We start from the raw sequence: 17,136 nt of genomic DNA, 5'->3' as shown, positions 1-17,136 counted from the left end.
CGACGTGTGTCATGGAAAATTTGGCTGTCAAACTTCCGAAGCTCTAGGAAATAGTACGACTGAAGAAAGATATTAATATGGGCAGTCAAATGAAAACGTGATGGCTGCAAAAAAGCAAGTAACCTGTTTATTGTACTGAAAGTAATCGTCGTAACTGTTGATCATTTCTTCTACTGAGAGACAAGACGGTCAATGCCTTAATGGAAAGATGTTTGCGGTTACCGATGGAACCATCATTGTATCCAGGCGTGCACCTCTTCGTCCGAAGCAAATCGACCGCTACGCATGTCTCTTTCAGAGCTCAAAAAATATGGAAATCGCATGGGGAGATATCGAGACTGTAAGGAGGATGTTTAGGGACTTCCCAGAGAAACTTCTGCAGTGTCTTGAAACAACCTTGGCGATATGTGGGAGGGCATTCTCCTGCAACAGAACGATGCCGTCCGTAAACATCTCTGTACGTTTGGACCTGATGCCAAGCTTCAGTTTTTGCAAAGTGTCCACATACTGCTGCCTGTTAATTGTGGCGCAGTGTTCCAGAGAGCCAGTGAGTAGCGGGTTGACGGACGCCATCACTTTGTTGCTGGATATCGCCTGCCCACATGTTGTAAGGTTTTTTCGACTACGCTGCAGAAGTGTCGCTAGGATCCTCTTATACGTCCTCCCCAAACAGTCCAGCTCTCTCCTCATACGATTTTCATTTGTTTGTAGCCCTGGAGAAACACATTCCTGGGCGTCGATTCGCTCTGGACGAAGAAGGTGTACGCATGGGTACAATCATGGTTCCGTACGAAACCGAGAACATTTTTCGAAGAAAGCATTGACCTTCTTGTCTCACAGTGGGATAAATATGTTAACAGCCATGGCGTACTTTTGAAACAGTAACGGGTTTATTAACTTTTTTCCCTGCCTGTCTCATTTTCATTTGACTACTCCTTATATTTTACATTTTGCATCTCACCCAATGACCACGAGTACATTTCTTCTTCTCGCCTACCATACGCGACTGAACAGGAAGGGAAGATGTGATCCTGTTATTACAGTGTCCACGTCTTACCTTTGTCTCTCGCATGCAGTACGGTGGCTTTTGAAAGGCAGAGGCAGATGTACTTGCAAGACAAAACACGCAAACACATTGTTCATTCTCCAATGGATGTCTCCGGTGTTTGTTCCTCGGCATCCAAGAAAAGAATAACAACACCTTGGTCCTGTGTAGACGTATTAGGTAATAACGTCGCCATAGTTCACGTTTCCACACCTACCGCACGTACGTCGTAAAGACACGAGTGGCACACTAACCCCTTGCCCCTAGGCCGGTGCTTATGTACTAGCGTCGGAATCGCGCCACGTTATATATATATGTTGCTGCAACGCCCTCAAACGGAAATTATTTGATCCCTCCTTATATAATCGTACCTCATTAAATGTAGCTCGGCGTGTTGAGGTATTTCAAATTCTTCACCTGCGTTAGACAGTTAAATAAAATTTGAAGAGCCCTGATTTCCTACAATACTGAACACCTCAAGGCAACGAAAGGCAGTTGCACGAGAATTGTTCGGTGGGCGCGGTAATTGGAGTATCTGTAGTTTGCCATGAGCTGCAAGATCAACGGATTGTTGGGTGTGGGCTTTTCTGTAAGGAACTTCCTTACGAGCCGGGTCTACACGGCTCATCCAGCTACACTATGTAAATTAGGACGACGCTGTGAATATGAAATTCGTAGTTAATGAACCTGAGCTGTTACCTACAGGAAATCTCAACAGTATTTGTATTATTGTATTTAAAGGTTAGATTCACTAGATTAAGTCTTGCGAACCGAAGAATTTGTGGGTTTTCAAAGAGATCAGTTTGAAGCGAACGAAGGATCAAGTTAGTTAAGCCAACACGAGCAGCGAGATTCAAATTCTTCTCTGGCCATCTAGATCTACTTTAAAACTGGTTTACCAAAATGATTTGAGTCTAATCCGGAGAAGGTCCCTTTCAAATGCTATGGCCAGTTTCCTGCCTTTCTTTCTGTAGTCTGAATTTCTTCACCGTTGCCAATGACCCTATCATTTTCGGTACTAAATGTCAGTATTTCTTTTCCAGTCTTGCAAACTATGTTTAAGATCCTGATACTTCTATATGTATCATCCGAAGGGCGCCCCATTTACTAAAATCTTTATGTGACTTTGTGCTCTTATTGTAACTCTGGCCCAGAGATATAAGTACCAATGGATGAAGTGAACTATAACTTCTTGATAGTTGTTCAACTGCTAAAGCAGTGAAAACCGTCTGTAACTCTTCACTGACATTCACATCTTTCATTACTGTCTGATATTCTGTTGGAAAGTTCTCACCAAGGAAGCGTGATGTTTCATTACTACGGAAGGAGAGATATACCTCTCTAAGTGGACGTCTTAAACTGTCTGTTGCACCATTCATTATGAAGATATTGCTTTGCATACGAAGTGCAATGAAAAAATCCTACTAAATTTGCTGACATGGGGAGACAGCGGCAAATCATAGCTTGCAGAAGTAATTCCGAATGTTGCTTTTTTAGGGGGGATTCATTTTCGAAACCTTGAGCCGTAACCGCAGTACGTAGTCCCCAAGTAAGGCTGCGAAAACTATGTAGAATCTAGTAATAAATGTGATACTCCTATAGTCTTTTATGTCGACGTGACCCGAGATATTGTAACAAAAGCAACCACGGCGTAAGTTGCGAGCTCTGTCATCTCAATAGCGTTCCATGTTGAGTAATTCGAGGAAATATCTGCAGAGTTACGACCGCTCACATTCCTAAACGCCGGGTCTCAAATCTCCCATCTTGTAGTGATTGCACGAATTACGGTAAGGTACAGCCTTGCAGATCGGCAGATATAATAGATCGGGCCGACTCTGGATACGAAAGCGGCCGGGGCGCTTGTCATGGTGCGTGATTTAGGGAAACGACCAGCAATTAAGCCCGGTTTTCTGGACGGGGAAAACAATACGGAAGCTGATTCACAACTTGGGCGTTAGCTCCGGCCCAGATTTGTGTTCGGCGTGACTCATCTGAATGAACGGACGCTGTTCTCTTGGAAAGAATCGACCTGAAATACAAGCGCTCGCGACGAAATCGGTGCGGTACGACCACGAGTGAAAGGGGACCTCATTATGTCAAGATACTGTAGACATCCACAGTAAGCGGCGTATTTCGGTGCGGTTGCTGTTAATAGAAATGACTATTGACCAACTTCTTTCGAAGTAGTGGTTGGATGACAATTTCCGGCGAGTTAAGAATGTTTGCATGTTGAATGCACAGTTTAGCTTGTAACGCACGTTCAACGTTGCACAAAGGGTGGTCAGAAACAGTTTGAAAAGCGTGTAAGGATGTTGCAGGGGAGATTGTTATGAGAAATTATTGTAACGAAAAAAATTCGATACATTTCGCCGTTTCCGAATTATTTAGTACTGAAAGTAGCCGAATAGGCCGTTGCGCGAGCAAATTGAAGCATTTTCACGCGAGTACGTGAGTTACCACTTGTTGAAATGCTCATCACCAGTTAAAATGTGCCTTTTCCGGAAGTGATAAATTTTAGACAGGGAAGCAAAGGTTACGTTTTTAGGGTTCCGGAATTGTTATAGGATCGCTTCGTTGTCTGCACATCTGTCTGTCTGTCTGTCCGTCTATCAAAAACCCTTTTCTCAGGAACGAGTAGACGTATCGAGCTGAAATTTATGTCACATACTGAGGCCTATGGTCCCTTGACGGTGAAAAGCATTGAAGCTTCTAAGTGAATGCAATCAAAAGGTACGGCCATTTACGTTGCATATTTTGATACTAGCAAACTCACGCATCAAAACTTATACGGTACGTCCTATTGGCCAAGAATCATGTGATTTGGCAAGAAGCAACATTTCGCAGTACAGCCAAAGAGCTAAATGCAAAAACTGTTGATTTTTATTATAACATCAGTAAAAGATTTTTTTTTTCAATTTATCATGCAGCGTTAAACTTTTAATTAAAGCAATCAGTACTTCTGCATTTCAGCTGGCTGTGTTGCAATGGTAAAAGTTAAATATCAGGCAAGGAAAGACTTCATTGCTCGTATGACGCGTTTCGGAATTTATGCGTCATCAGATATCCAGGAGCGATTACTGCACGTAGATGTAGCGTTTCCCACACAACTTGAAACGCCATATCTACGTGCAGTAATCGCTCCTGGATATCTGATGAGGGATACATTCCGAAGCACTTCATATGAGGAATAAAGTCATTCCTTGCCTGATTTTTGACTTTTGCCATTGCGACCCAGTCATCCTGAATGGGGAACTGCTGATTATTGTAATAATAGTCGCCTTCCTCCAGCATGGTTGTATGTCACATTTATATCAATGAAGTTAAAACATTCTCGAAAGTTTTGGAATCCCTGAGACCAATGTCTTGCCAGTAACAGCGCCGATATCAATCATTAATGAACGAGAGTCTCGATTACCGGAACGTACGAACTGTCTGCCTACACAATTAAGTTTGTGCGGAAGCCTAAGTGCAGAGTCCTAATCGCATCAGGCCAATTTTTTCGGTTTTAGAAAACTTAACTAGAAACACTTTTGGCAGCACTGTCTGGCAGGCAGCTTGAATCTGCGTGCGCAAAGACCTGAATGCATAACTTCAATACTCAAAAATTCGGAAAAAGAGCGAAGTATCGAATTGTTTTCTTAACAGTTATTTCTCAGCACAGTATCCCCTGTAACAATCTCACGAGCTTTTCAGACCGATTCCGACCACCTTGTATATCCCGCCACAACAAGAAAATAGTGTCCTACTAGAAAGGTAAGACGCTTCTTCTCAACGATTTGTATCAACTTAGGTAAATAGTCGAATATGGTGGTGAAGGTGAGGGAGAAGGTACATTCAAAAGCATCGCACGTGAAACAGGTGTAAGTAAAATCTTTTAGAAATGGCTCTGAGCACTATGGGGCTTAACTTCTCAGGTCATCAGTCGCCTAGAACTTAGAACTACTTAAACCTAACTAACCTAAAGACATCACACACATCCATGCCCGCGGCAGGATTCGAACCTGCGACCGTAGCGATCGCGCGGTTCCAGACTGAAGCGCCTAGAACAGCTCGGCCACTCTGGCCGGCTAAATCTTTTAATTTCGAAATAACAAGTCAAACAATTAGCAATTGATCTAGGTTAACTGGGCAGGGAAAACGATACGGAAGCTGTTTCACATGATGCTCCTCGTCGGACCAGGTATCATCAACACAAGATTCAAACAAATTATACTTCACATGTCCAGTTCGCAACCTAATAGTACAGAGAAATCGAAAATGTTATCATATTAGTCCACAACGCACATATCTTTGAAAAGTTACTCATTCGTCATTCGGGATGGTAGAAAAATGATCAACGTACCAGAACATGAATTGCAAGTAAGTAGGTTTGATTCTTGGTGCACCTTGTAAATTTTGTTTGTCTTTTATTTGTGGCAGAATCTGATATTTGAGGGGAGAAAAAGTGAAGATGAGAGAAAATATTACATTATTATTTCTCGTATTTGTATTTACCTTGTACATATCTTATTTATTGTCCCGAATCATGTATCTGATGTTGAGGTTTTATACTTAATTCATTAACAGACAATTAAGCTGCGATATTGAGAATTTCCTGTGTATATTTGATAGCGTCCTCAGCGGTAATAACAGCGTTACTAGTTTTGTGAAGATCAACGTACGCTGTCCAGTATTAGCCCACATTTATTGCCTGACCGACATACATATATTCGGATGATAGGACGACGCCAATAACCTGACAAGGATGTCACATTTACGGTAGCACCAACATGCAGTATTTGTTTGGAACTTTTTTTCCTAACTATCCTCAAAGAGCACAAACTTTCAAATGAATATCTCATACATGGGAATCGATTTACTTGAACTGCTCCGCCCCCTCCTCCTTCCCAATAGCATTTTCATTCTACCGTTTAATACATCTGTCTCTTTGTTTCGAGAACGTTGTTTCATTGTTTCTATTCAACAAGAAGACTGAAAAAGAAAATCAGTTCGTCCAGAAAAGAACCAAAATTTTCTCCTGTCGTAAATTTGTCACTCTTACCTGTCATACAGTTTTTGCCCTTTTCTTAAGGAGTGTGTATTGAAATCTTGGTCGAAATATGTTCAAGAGTGTGGTAGTATATAAGGAACATATTAAGTATAGAAAACTGAAGCCAGCGACAAACTGTCCCTTTGTCCCTTGATTCTGTCTGCATAAAAAATGACAAAAGATAGTACCTTCTACCGTCATAGCTAGTACATTTATACAGATGTTTCATATCTATCTTGAGGATGATTAATTTGATAAATTTTATCACCACAAAGAAAACACATTGACCAACGTATTGTGTTTCACAAAAAATGTTATGTATCAGTGTACCTCTACTAATAAGTTGCATTTCCCACACAATAAGAATTTGAAATTAATGTAATTAGACCATTCTTTTTGTGATTCTCGTTGTCCTGGACGGTATGCGGAGGAAAGTTTAAAAGATCTCTGTTGGGATAGAAATGGTGTTGATATCTAGGAAATTTTATTTATATCATCTTGATTCAGGTTCTACATCTACATCTACATCTACATCCATACTCCGCAAGCCACCTGACGGTGTGTGGCGGAGGGTACCTTCAGTACCTCTATCGGTTCTCTCTTCTATTCCAGTCTCGTATTGTTCGTGGAAAGAAGGATTGTCGGTATGCCTCTGTGTGGGCTCTAATCTCTCTGATTTTATCCTCATGGTCTCTTCGCGAGATATACGTAGGAGGGAGCAATATACTGCTTGACTCTTCGGTGAAGGTATGTTCTCGAAACTTTGACAAAAGCCCGTACCGAGCTACTGAGCGTCTCTCCTGCAGAGTCTTCCACTGGAGTTTATCTATCATCTCCGTAACGCTTTCGCGATTACTAAATGATCCTGTAACGAAGCGCGCTGCTCTCCGTTGGATCTTCTCTATGTCTTGTATCAACCCTATCTGGTACGGATCCCACACTGCTGAGCAGTATTCAAGCAGTGGGCGAACAAGCGTGCTGTAACCTACTTCCTTTGTTTTCGGATTGCATTTCCTTAGGATTCTTCCAATGAATCTCAGTCTGGCATCTGCTTTACCGACAATCAACATTATATGATCATTCCATTTTAAATCACTCCTAATGCGTACTCCCAGATAATTTATGGTATTAACTGCTTCCAGTTGCTGACCTGCTATTTTGTAGCTAAATGATAAAGGATCTATCTTTCTGTGTATTCGCAGCACATTACACTTGTCTACATTGAGATTCAGTTGCCATTCCCTGCACCATGCGTCAATTCGCTGCAGATCCTCCTGCATTTCAGTACAATTTTCCATTGTTACAACCTCTCGATACACCACAGCAACAACCGAAGTCAAGTGCCATCCTAATCAGCAAAAATATCTTATTCCCATGGTTGTGAAATTAAAAGCGATGAACTGAAAAACAAGGACGTTATCGATTTCTTTTCCATTTTGGATGGTTTATAGTAAACGGATTTGCGAAATTAGCAGCTGCGCAGAAGAAAAGTTGTGTGTTATGAAGCTGAATAATCAAAGATTACGTGTGAGTGACATTGAGGTGACAAAGTATACGTAAAAAAAAGAAATATTACTCTACGCCTTACTTAAATAATGACGATAAGAAAGGTTTCAAAGAAATTCTCGTGATTATGTGCGGTGATTCACGAACTAGTTTTGCTCCACGATTTCTAACCAGAAAAGGCGTAACAACGGAAGTACTACAATTAAATCGATAGTCCAGCACCAAAAACTTCCAATTCAACTACTGAAAGAGATGGCTAGTGTTTTCCTGGTTGCAAAAAGGGAATATGCCTGTTATTTATGTAGAAAGGGGTAAAGCTATAACTAGGAAATATTAAGTAAGTCGTCTGTGCCAATTAGATGAATTAATATCTGAAACGAGTCCGCCGTTCTCCAGACCACGAGTCCTATTTGACCACTGTGCCTCCTCTACCGGTAGTTTTTGGCAGATTAATGTCTGCCAGACATTCGAGTATCGTATATTGACTTACAAGAATTACGGCGAAAAATGAGTTTATTTTTACCTGAAAAAACTGATTTATTGCCGTGCCGGTAGCAGTTAATATCTTGAAGAAATTCAGCAACCAGACTTTTTTCCGTTTGGCGTATTTCTTCAAGTAACTTAATACAAACACTCGTAGCTCAACCAGCAATATCGCGGACAAACTTCTGTTTTTTTCTGCGCTATAGAGCCCTGAGTGAGAAACCGCTTCTACGTGCTAAGGAAACAGAAGCATTACGTGGAGGTCGCAGGAGCAGGTGCTTGTAGAAGCTGGAGTGTAACTTACCGGTGAGGGTGACGTTGACGTGCTCGAGGCCTATGTAGGCACCGATCGTGACCGCCATCTTCTCCTTGGAGAAGGCGCGGTAGCTGCTGACGATGTTGGCGGAAGCCACGTGCCAGCAGGAGCCGTACTTAGCCACTGCAACAGGAAAAGGTGGGGCGCGAAATCACGCGAGAGTCGTTTGCATGAGAACAAGAAAACTGAGGCATATTTTCCGCTGTTAACAGCTGAGCCATTCGAATTAGGACGTGAGCAGTGATCAACAGATAATAGCATTGCCTGCGAATCGCAACCATCTGGAGTCGAGCCCTGTTGCGCTTACTGTTACAGTTGTCAAATAGTTCCAACTAGGTAATATTCTCCTACAGCGGTGCGTAAAAGCGTTGATTGATAGATGACTTTCGTTCAGTTATTATGGACCGCAATACAGATACAAGTATAATATTAAAAGAGAAAAAGATGATAAATGCGTTTTGTCCTATGAAGAGTGATTATTATTTCTTAGATGTGGTAAATTGTAATTAATCAAGATACAAGAGACATATTCAGACACCAAAATAGTTACTTAAGTTAAGTACTAACTTTTAAAATTACAACTCACATCGCCTTCAACCGCTTAGAGACGAAATGTGGAATTTTTGTAGTTACTGAACGAAGAAAGTTGTAGATTTCGGAGAAGCTCAGGCAGGTAGGATGGGGAGAGAGAGAGAGAGTAATCTTTATTTTAGTTTACGATGAAGAGAGTGGAAAGCTCATCCTCACTGAGTCCGGCAATATCAATATTTAATTCATCGTTTCAAGCGAAGAGCAAAGTGTAGAAGAAGTCGTTGTGTTATTTATATTTTTATGCCATTGTCTACATCTCGAATAAAAAAAATTGCTAAACTAGGTTTACTGCCTTGTAGAAGTTTTATCGTCTTTGAGAATAGTCTTTCTTACTTTAGTGATCAACTTTTAGCGAGCAAGTATGTTTCCAGCAGCCGTCCTCCAATGCGATCTGTCCTCAGTAAATATCTTCATCACGCTATCGATGTTGCAGCGGTTGCCCCATGCAGAGATCAAAAGGGATAGTAAAGAGATATTATGTATTCTCAAAAATATCTAGTATCACTTAATATGCTAATGAATTGCGATCGCGTATCGATAGGGAAAGACTTGTGGGTCTACACCACAAAGATAGGAGGGCGTTTAGTAAGTAATGCAACGCGTTTCTTTTTTTTCGGCCAATTTCGGTTGTAAAAATGCTAAGTTTGATATGGGACATAGTGAAGTATTCCCGCTTCATCCCCTACAGTTTCATCAAGTTCCGATACGTGTCGTTTGCAACTGTGATGCATTCCAAGCAGAGAGCTATCATTGAGTTTCTTTTGGTGGAAAACCAGAGCATCACACTAATTCACAGGCGCTTGCAGAATATCTGTGGAGGCCTGGAAGTGAACAAAAGCACGGTGATTCATTGGGCGAGGCTTCTGTCATCATCGCAAAGAAATCGCGCAAACCTGCCCGATCTTCTGCGTGCCGGCCAGCAGCACACAGCTGCGACTCCTGCAATGTTCTAACGTGCCGACACACTCATTCTAGGTGATCGAAGGATCACAAACAAACACCTCGCTGCACAACTGGACGCCTCTGTCGATAGTGTTGACACACTCACCCGCCAGCGGGGTACTCAAAGGTATGTCCGTTAGGTTTCTCGTCGCCTGACACAACACAATAAAGAGCAACGAAGGGCCATCTGGGTGGAACTGCTTGCACGTTAGCACGCTGATCGTGAAAATTTGTTGTCGAACATCGTCGCAGACGATGAAACATGGGTTCGTCACTTCGAACCGAAAACAAAACTGAGCCATGCTGCGGCTCGCATTGGTGCTGTTTGTAGGTTTCCGCCCTCTGTTGGAGGCTAGACAGTATCGTTTGCTTGGCATGGTTGCGGTTGTTTGTCTTCTTCTCGTGTTGACTGGCGCCACTCGTTTCGCGAGCGTTGCCTGTCCGCTAGTCGCAGCAACGGCGGCTATCGGTATGTAGTAACTGTTGCCCTATATTTGGGACGACGTCGTTGTATTTCCGGGTCGTGTGGGTGGCCAGTTCGGTTGGGGACTCAGGAGGAGCCAGGTCCGCGCAGTGCCAGAACACGCCGGGGCCGCTGGCGGCACGCGTGGACTGCCCGATGGAAGGACTGTGGTCACGAGGGTGCACGACCTCGTCGTAAACCGGATCCAGTAAGCTTTAAGATGAGTGCATTTCAATCCAAGTAGAGAAACCTCCACCATTGTGATATCTCGCGATTCTCCAGTGACTTGGGTTCGTGTTGCTGCTCGCAGTGTCGCCGAGGCGAAGAGCAGCGAGTGGAGTGCTTGAGGAAGGCGGATCTGATTAGCTTTCCTCGACTTCTTATTACTATTTACTGCGTTCAACTTGTTACAATTTGTTAAGGTCAAACAGCGATAATTTTTTTAATTTTTTATTTATTTATTTATTTATTTATTTATTTTTTTTTGCCTTGTGGGCGCTAACGCTAAACATTCCTAATTTATTGCCATTCTTGGCAGCCAAGAGTTGCATTCACTTCACAAGATGGTAACTGAGACTAGTGGCAGTCTAATGAATGACTAACGATAATCTTGCTGAATCTACCTGACGTCCGATAAACCAAATGCAATGATGGAACGATACGCCAAAGCCGGAACCGGCGGTCTGCACTACGTCCCCAGAATACCGTCTTTACAGCACCCGGAACGAGAAAGGAATCACTACCACCAGATTAGGAGAATCACCAACCGTCCTACAACCAAGAAAGCTGTCAAAACTACACGCCTTACCGGACAGCAGCGGCAAGGCGAGGAAACGTACACTGCCGTTACATACACTAATCCCCAGGACAGGTAACTGGGGCGTTAGTGCCCACAAGGCAAAAAAAAAAAAAAAAAAAAAAAATATCGCTGATTGACCTTAACAAATTGTAAAATTCTAATGTGGTATTTGTATTTTAGCAGTAATCCTTTAAAATCTTATTTACTGCCATTCCTGGTGTCTGATGCCTTCTGCTGTGTTTGTGGCGACTTGCCTTTAATATTTCAGTACCTGTAATTTGTAAGTTGTAGCGAGTTTTGAACAATTCTTCATTTATTGCCATTGCTGGCGTGTAACGCCTTCTGCCCAGATCACAGTGGCTTGTTTCTAAAACATTATCTGCTTTATCTGCATTTAATGGTGATTTGCTAAATTGCAGCTCACTGAAAACACTATTGTTTACACAGTTGTTTATTCCTTCTTTAATAACGTATGGTATTTTTATTTATTGTTGAGTCTGGAATTATTAGTTGAAGATAAATTGTGTGTAACTGTAAAAGGCAACCAACAGTGACTTATTACGGCTCCGTCCACAATCGTAACCGAATCCTGTCTTCCCTTGACTATCAGGTCTCAAAACCGGCAATCCACAGAGTGGTGCCACACCACCCCTCGACCGAAGAAAAAGTTCAAAGGCACACCGTCAGCCGTTAACGTCATGGCGACGGTCTTCTGGGACTCTAAAGAGGTTATTCTTTTTAATCTCCTCCCTCATGGAACAACAATCAACTCTGAAGAGTATAATACCAGCAGGAAACTGAACAAATAATTTCAGCTTGTTCATCGTCGTCAATGTCAACGCCAGGCCTGACACAAGTCTGCACTCCCGAGAGGAGCTCACAAAACGACTCTGGACTGTTCGTCCTCGTTCATCTTACAGCCCGAATGTCGCACCTTCCGACTTCCATCTGTTTGGCCCAATGAAGGATGCATACCGCGGCAAGCAGTGCGTCGGTGATAGGAAGGTTATTGATGCAGCAAGATGCTGGCTGCGACGTCGACCAGCAGAGTTGTACCATGCAGGCATTCGGGTCCTCTCAGCAAGGTGGTCCAAGGCCATTGCATTGAACGAAGATTATGTTGAAGAACAGGGTTAGTAGGCACAAGAGTGGTGAATAATATTGTGTATTGGATGTGTGGAATTAATAACCTTTGAACTATATAAGATAGACAAAAACAAATTACACCACTAAATTCCAGAGCTCAAGCGAGTGTTATCTGATGTGTCATACACCCCCCTTCCCATTAAAAAAAACTGACTTGAATCCATAATGGCGGATTTCAAGATTGCGGCCATAAATGACATTCACTCCAAACGTTGCGGCCCCACATCAAACCTATGTTTCCATTATCACATTTCAATTTTCCCTTTAATCTTCCAACTTATGAAGGTGTCCAAGGACTTTTGACTCGCCCTGTATTTTTACTACTCAGTCTGTCGCAGATATACAAACAGATTATATGGTGTGTTATCAAGTTGTGAACGAAAATAAACCGTAAATATAATTTTATCTGTCTATAGATATGTAGTGATTTTTACTTTCCACCCATTATTGCTACTTATGATTCTTCCATGCAGAGCGTCTAACAATCCGAGCCCCTAATACGTAACTCACTTTTCCATTTCATTAACTTCAATGTAATGATTAACGATCCTTGTTCTCAGAAGAACAGCCGTGAATTGCAATAGTCATTGCAAAATAACAAAAACAAATGACGTTATTGCAGACAGACACGATATTCTACAGAAGCCAGTTACTGGTCACGGCATATTTATCTCACAATGGCTGCCGTCAGAAGCTCGCAGTCTCTGTGTGGTACAGTTGCAAAACTACAATGCCTTATAACGAACGGCATAAGCGCGACCAACCGCGACAGAATAATAGGAATCGAGTGTGTCACCAATTCCGACTCAATTTTACCCAAATCATTCGAAGCGAATGTCTAGACGGTTAACAGTAACATGCTCTGGTCGTAATCCTCTCCTGTGCTTACAAATTATTTGGATTTGTTAAACGAACTAAATTCTTATAATGTACTTACATTATAATTAGCTTCGTCGATAATTTCATAACGGAATTTCAGAGTCAACATTGTTTCATTTTATTCATTATTTTCTTTTACTTAATGCTGAATATATTATGATAAATGAATCGCAAAATGAATGCGATGAGAAAACGAGAGAATGTAGAGCTCGTCTGGAAGTTTATCGCCAGTCCTTCTTCTCACGTACCCTGGAACAGGGAATGGGCAAGATATGGGAAGTTGAGTAAGGGGAAAAATAGATAGTGATATCTGAAGTATCCTCCGAAAAACACCGTAGGGTGTTCAAAATGTCTCTGAACAATATGGGACTTAACTTCTGAGGTCATCAGTCCCCTAGAACTTAGAACTACTTAAACCTAAATAACCTAAGGACATCACACGCATCCATGCCCGAGGCAGGATTCGCACCTGCGACTGTAGCGGTCGCGCGGTTCCGGACTGTAGCGGCTAGAACCGCTCGGCCACCTCGGCCGGCTCATCGTAAGGTGTCTTACGGAGTATAGATATAGATGTAGATTTATTTAGTGACTGTGTCTTACGGATGCAATGATTCAGACAAATATCGAATAAAAACAATGTAAAGAACCATCAGTAGGTTATTACTCTTAGCCGTCCTAAACCTTTCGACTTTAAGAGACTCACAACGTGTGTCATTCAACGTTGCTTTTCTTCTTCGTAGAAGTAAACACTTACACGGAAAGGGAGCTATACATTTTTAGTGCTAGTTTTCTCAAAGGATCGAAACTATTGAATGAAACGTTGTGATCGTTGTTATTTGTGCTGAGTTAATTGTGTCAGAAATTTGAGTATATTTTCAATAGTCTAATTACAATTTCAGAATTTCAAATAAATGAGAAAATCTGAGTTATTAATTAACAATATTAGACAATTAAAAGAAACACACTCGAATGAAATCTCTTGTTTGGTATGCTGACTTGAAAACGCGCCAAAAATGGATAGGCGGAGCTTGGAAGTGCTCGAAATTTTCTACATCTACATCTACAGCTACATGGATACTCTGCAAATCACATTTACGTGTCTGGCAAAGGGTTCATTGAACCGCCTTCACATTCTCAATTATTCCAATCTCGAATACCACTTGGAAAAAACGAACACATATATCTTTCCGTACGAGCACGGATTTCCCTTATTTTATCGTGGTGATCGTTTCTCCCTATGCAGGTCGGTGTCGACAAAATATTTTCACATTAGGAGGAGAAAGATGGTGACTGGAATTTCGTGAGAAGATTCCGTCGCAACGAAAAACGCCTTTCTTTTAATGATGTCCAGCCTTACTTCTGTATCATTTCTGTGACACTCTCTTCCATATTTCGCGATAATACAAAACGTGCTGCCCTTCTTTGAACTTTTTCGATGTACTCCGTCAGTCCTATCTGGTAAGGATCCCACACCGCGCAGCAGTATTCTAAAAGAGGACGGGCAAGCGTAGTGTACGCAGTCTCCTTAGTAGATCTGTTATATTTCTAAGTATCTCGCCAGTAAAACGCAGTCTTTGGTTAGCCTTCCCCACAACATTTTCTATGTGTTTCTTCCAATTTAAGCTGTTCGTAATTGTAATACCTAGGTATATAGTTGAATTTACGGCTTTTATAGTAGACTGATTTATCGAGTAACCGAAGTTTAACGAATTCCTTTTAGCACTCATGTGGATGACCTCACAGTTTTCGTTATTTAGGGTCAAGTGCCAATTTTCGCACCATTCAGATATCTTATCTAAATCGTTTTTTTGTTTGTTTTGATCTTCTGATGACTTTATTAGTCGATAAACGATAGCGTCATCTGCAAACAACCGAAGACGGCTGCTCAGATTGTCTCCCAAGTCATTTATATAAATAATGAAGAGCGCAGGGCCTATAACACTACCTTGAGGAACGCCAGAAATCACTTCTGTTTTACTCGATGGCTTTCCGTCAATTACTACGAACTGTGACCTCTCTGACAGGAAATCACAAATCCAGTAACATAACTGAGACGATATTCCATAAGCACGCAATTTCACTACGAGCCGCTTGAGTAGTACATTTTTAAAATCCTTCCGGAAATCCATATATACGGAATCGATCTGAAATCCCTTGTCAATAGCACTCAACATTTCATGTGAATAAAGAACTAGATGTGTTTCACAGGAACGATGTTTTCTAAACCCATGTTGACTGTGTGTCAATAGACAGTTTTCTCCGAGATAATTTATAATGTTCGAACACAATACATGTTCCAAATCCTGCTGCATTTCGACATGAACAATATTGGCCTGTAATTTAGTGGATTACTCCTACTGCCTTTCTTGAATATTGGTGTGACCTGTGCAACTTTCAAGTCTTTGGGTATGGATCTTTCGTCGAGTGAACGGTTGTATATGATTGTTAAGTATGGAGCTAATGGATCAGCATACTCCGAAAGGAACCTAATTGGTATACAGCCTGGACTAGAAGACTTCCTTTTGTTAAGTGATTTAAGTTGCTTCACTACTCCGAGGATGTTTACTTCTACATTACTCATGTTAGCAGCTGTTCTCGATTCGAATTCTGGAATATTTACTTCGTCTTCTTTTGTGAAGGCATTTCGGAAGGCAGTGTTTAGTAACTCTGCTTTGGCAGCACTGTCTTCGATAGTATGTCCATTGCTATCGCGCAGAGAAGGCATTGGTTGTTTCTTGCCGCTAACATACTTCACGTATGACCAGAATCTCTTTGGATTTTCTGCCAGGTTTTGAGACAAAGTTTCAGAATAAGCTGATCATTGACGGAAGCCAAAAGTAAAATATGAAAGGATTTGCGTACCACACCCATCAACTAAGATAACTCACAGTGTACCGATTCGACAGCTGTTGCTGATCAATGTCATTAGATCAACGACTGCAGTGAGTGCCTCCGTTTAAGAATATAATGACAAAGCCACGTCTTCCATTTTCGAAGAAGGCAAAGGTTATAAGTCGTATAGTCGTCTATGAACTGCACCGCGTATGTGAAGATCCAAAGCTCGGTGAAAAGGATATGGACAAAGAGTTAATAAATACCAGTACCTGGTCTGAAAAACATGGGAAGAGGAAAGAAAATAGTAATCATAATAATAAATCAAATAAAAATAATGCTGTAGATACCGAAACCGCCACACATTTAAGCACTTCAGATGTGTAGTGTCTTTTCAAGAAGTGTAGTCAAGGTAGGGTTATCTTTGCTCTCTATCTGGTAGCACAACGCAGGTTCCGCTAAACAATTGCGCAGCGTGTGTTAGTCGTATTCCAATTTCAGTCACGCCCCTTAAGACAGCGACGATACGTCAGTCGTAAAAAGGAAAGGCACTGCAGGAGCGCTGCTAGTAATATGAAGTAGTGTACAGAGGACGAAACACAAAGAATGGGTGCGTGCGTGTGAGAGCGAGTAAGGGAATTGTGTATCACACCGTGGCGTGTTGTAATTGGATAAGAAAGACCACGGAGAAAGTGGTGCGCGGGTCACACATTTCTTACAGCATATAGGTACAGGCTGCCACACTGTATTACTAACTTTCTTCATAGCCAGCATAGCCAGCGATAGTGAGTGACTCTCATCTGTGGTCGCACAGTCTACAGTACCGAACCAATATTTATTTACAGCGGCTGGCTAATCAGGTTCCTACTCCGGTCATCAGCAAGGCAGAAGTATACATGAACGTCAGGTATCGGGAGTGATCAGTGATCACATTTATACAGTGTGATTATAACCTTCAATTATTAAATTCTGGTCAGAAGAATGATCGAGGACTGGAAGTCAGGTCAGTTCCATAGCAACAAGGTCGTCTAAGGCTGACGCCCCAGTCTTGTATTTGCCTTTTTCCCGTGACATAAATAATACGACTAATAACTGGTGATATGAA

The 17,136-nt window shown here is 41.8% G+C and overlaps 1 protein-coding gene across 1 annotated transcript in view; it reads right to left on the bottom strand.

Moving 5' to 3' along the window:
- The window catches only part of LOC126174772 (dual oxidase maturation factor 2-like), a 714,319-nt gene that overhangs the window by 341,053 nt on the left and 356,130 nt on the right, over window positions 1–17,136 (bottom strand). Inside the window, exon 4 of the mRNA XM_049921113.1 lies at window positions 8,368–8,502. Coding sequence (XP_049777070.1) covers window positions 8,368–8,502 — 135 coding nt within the window. The remainder of the gene's footprint in view (window positions 1–8,367; window positions 8,503–17,136) is intronic.

Source organism: Schistocerca cancellata, chromosome 3, assembly GCF_023864275.1.
Source record: "Schistocerca cancellata isolate TAMUIC-IGC-003103 chromosome 3, iqSchCanc2.1, whole genome shotgun sequence".
NCBI lineage: Eukaryota > Metazoa > Arthropoda > Insecta > Orthoptera > Acrididae > Schistocerca > Schistocerca cancellata.
The sequence above is the reverse complement of the archived record's forward strand: the minus strand, read 5'-3'. Positions and strand labels throughout refer to the sequence as shown.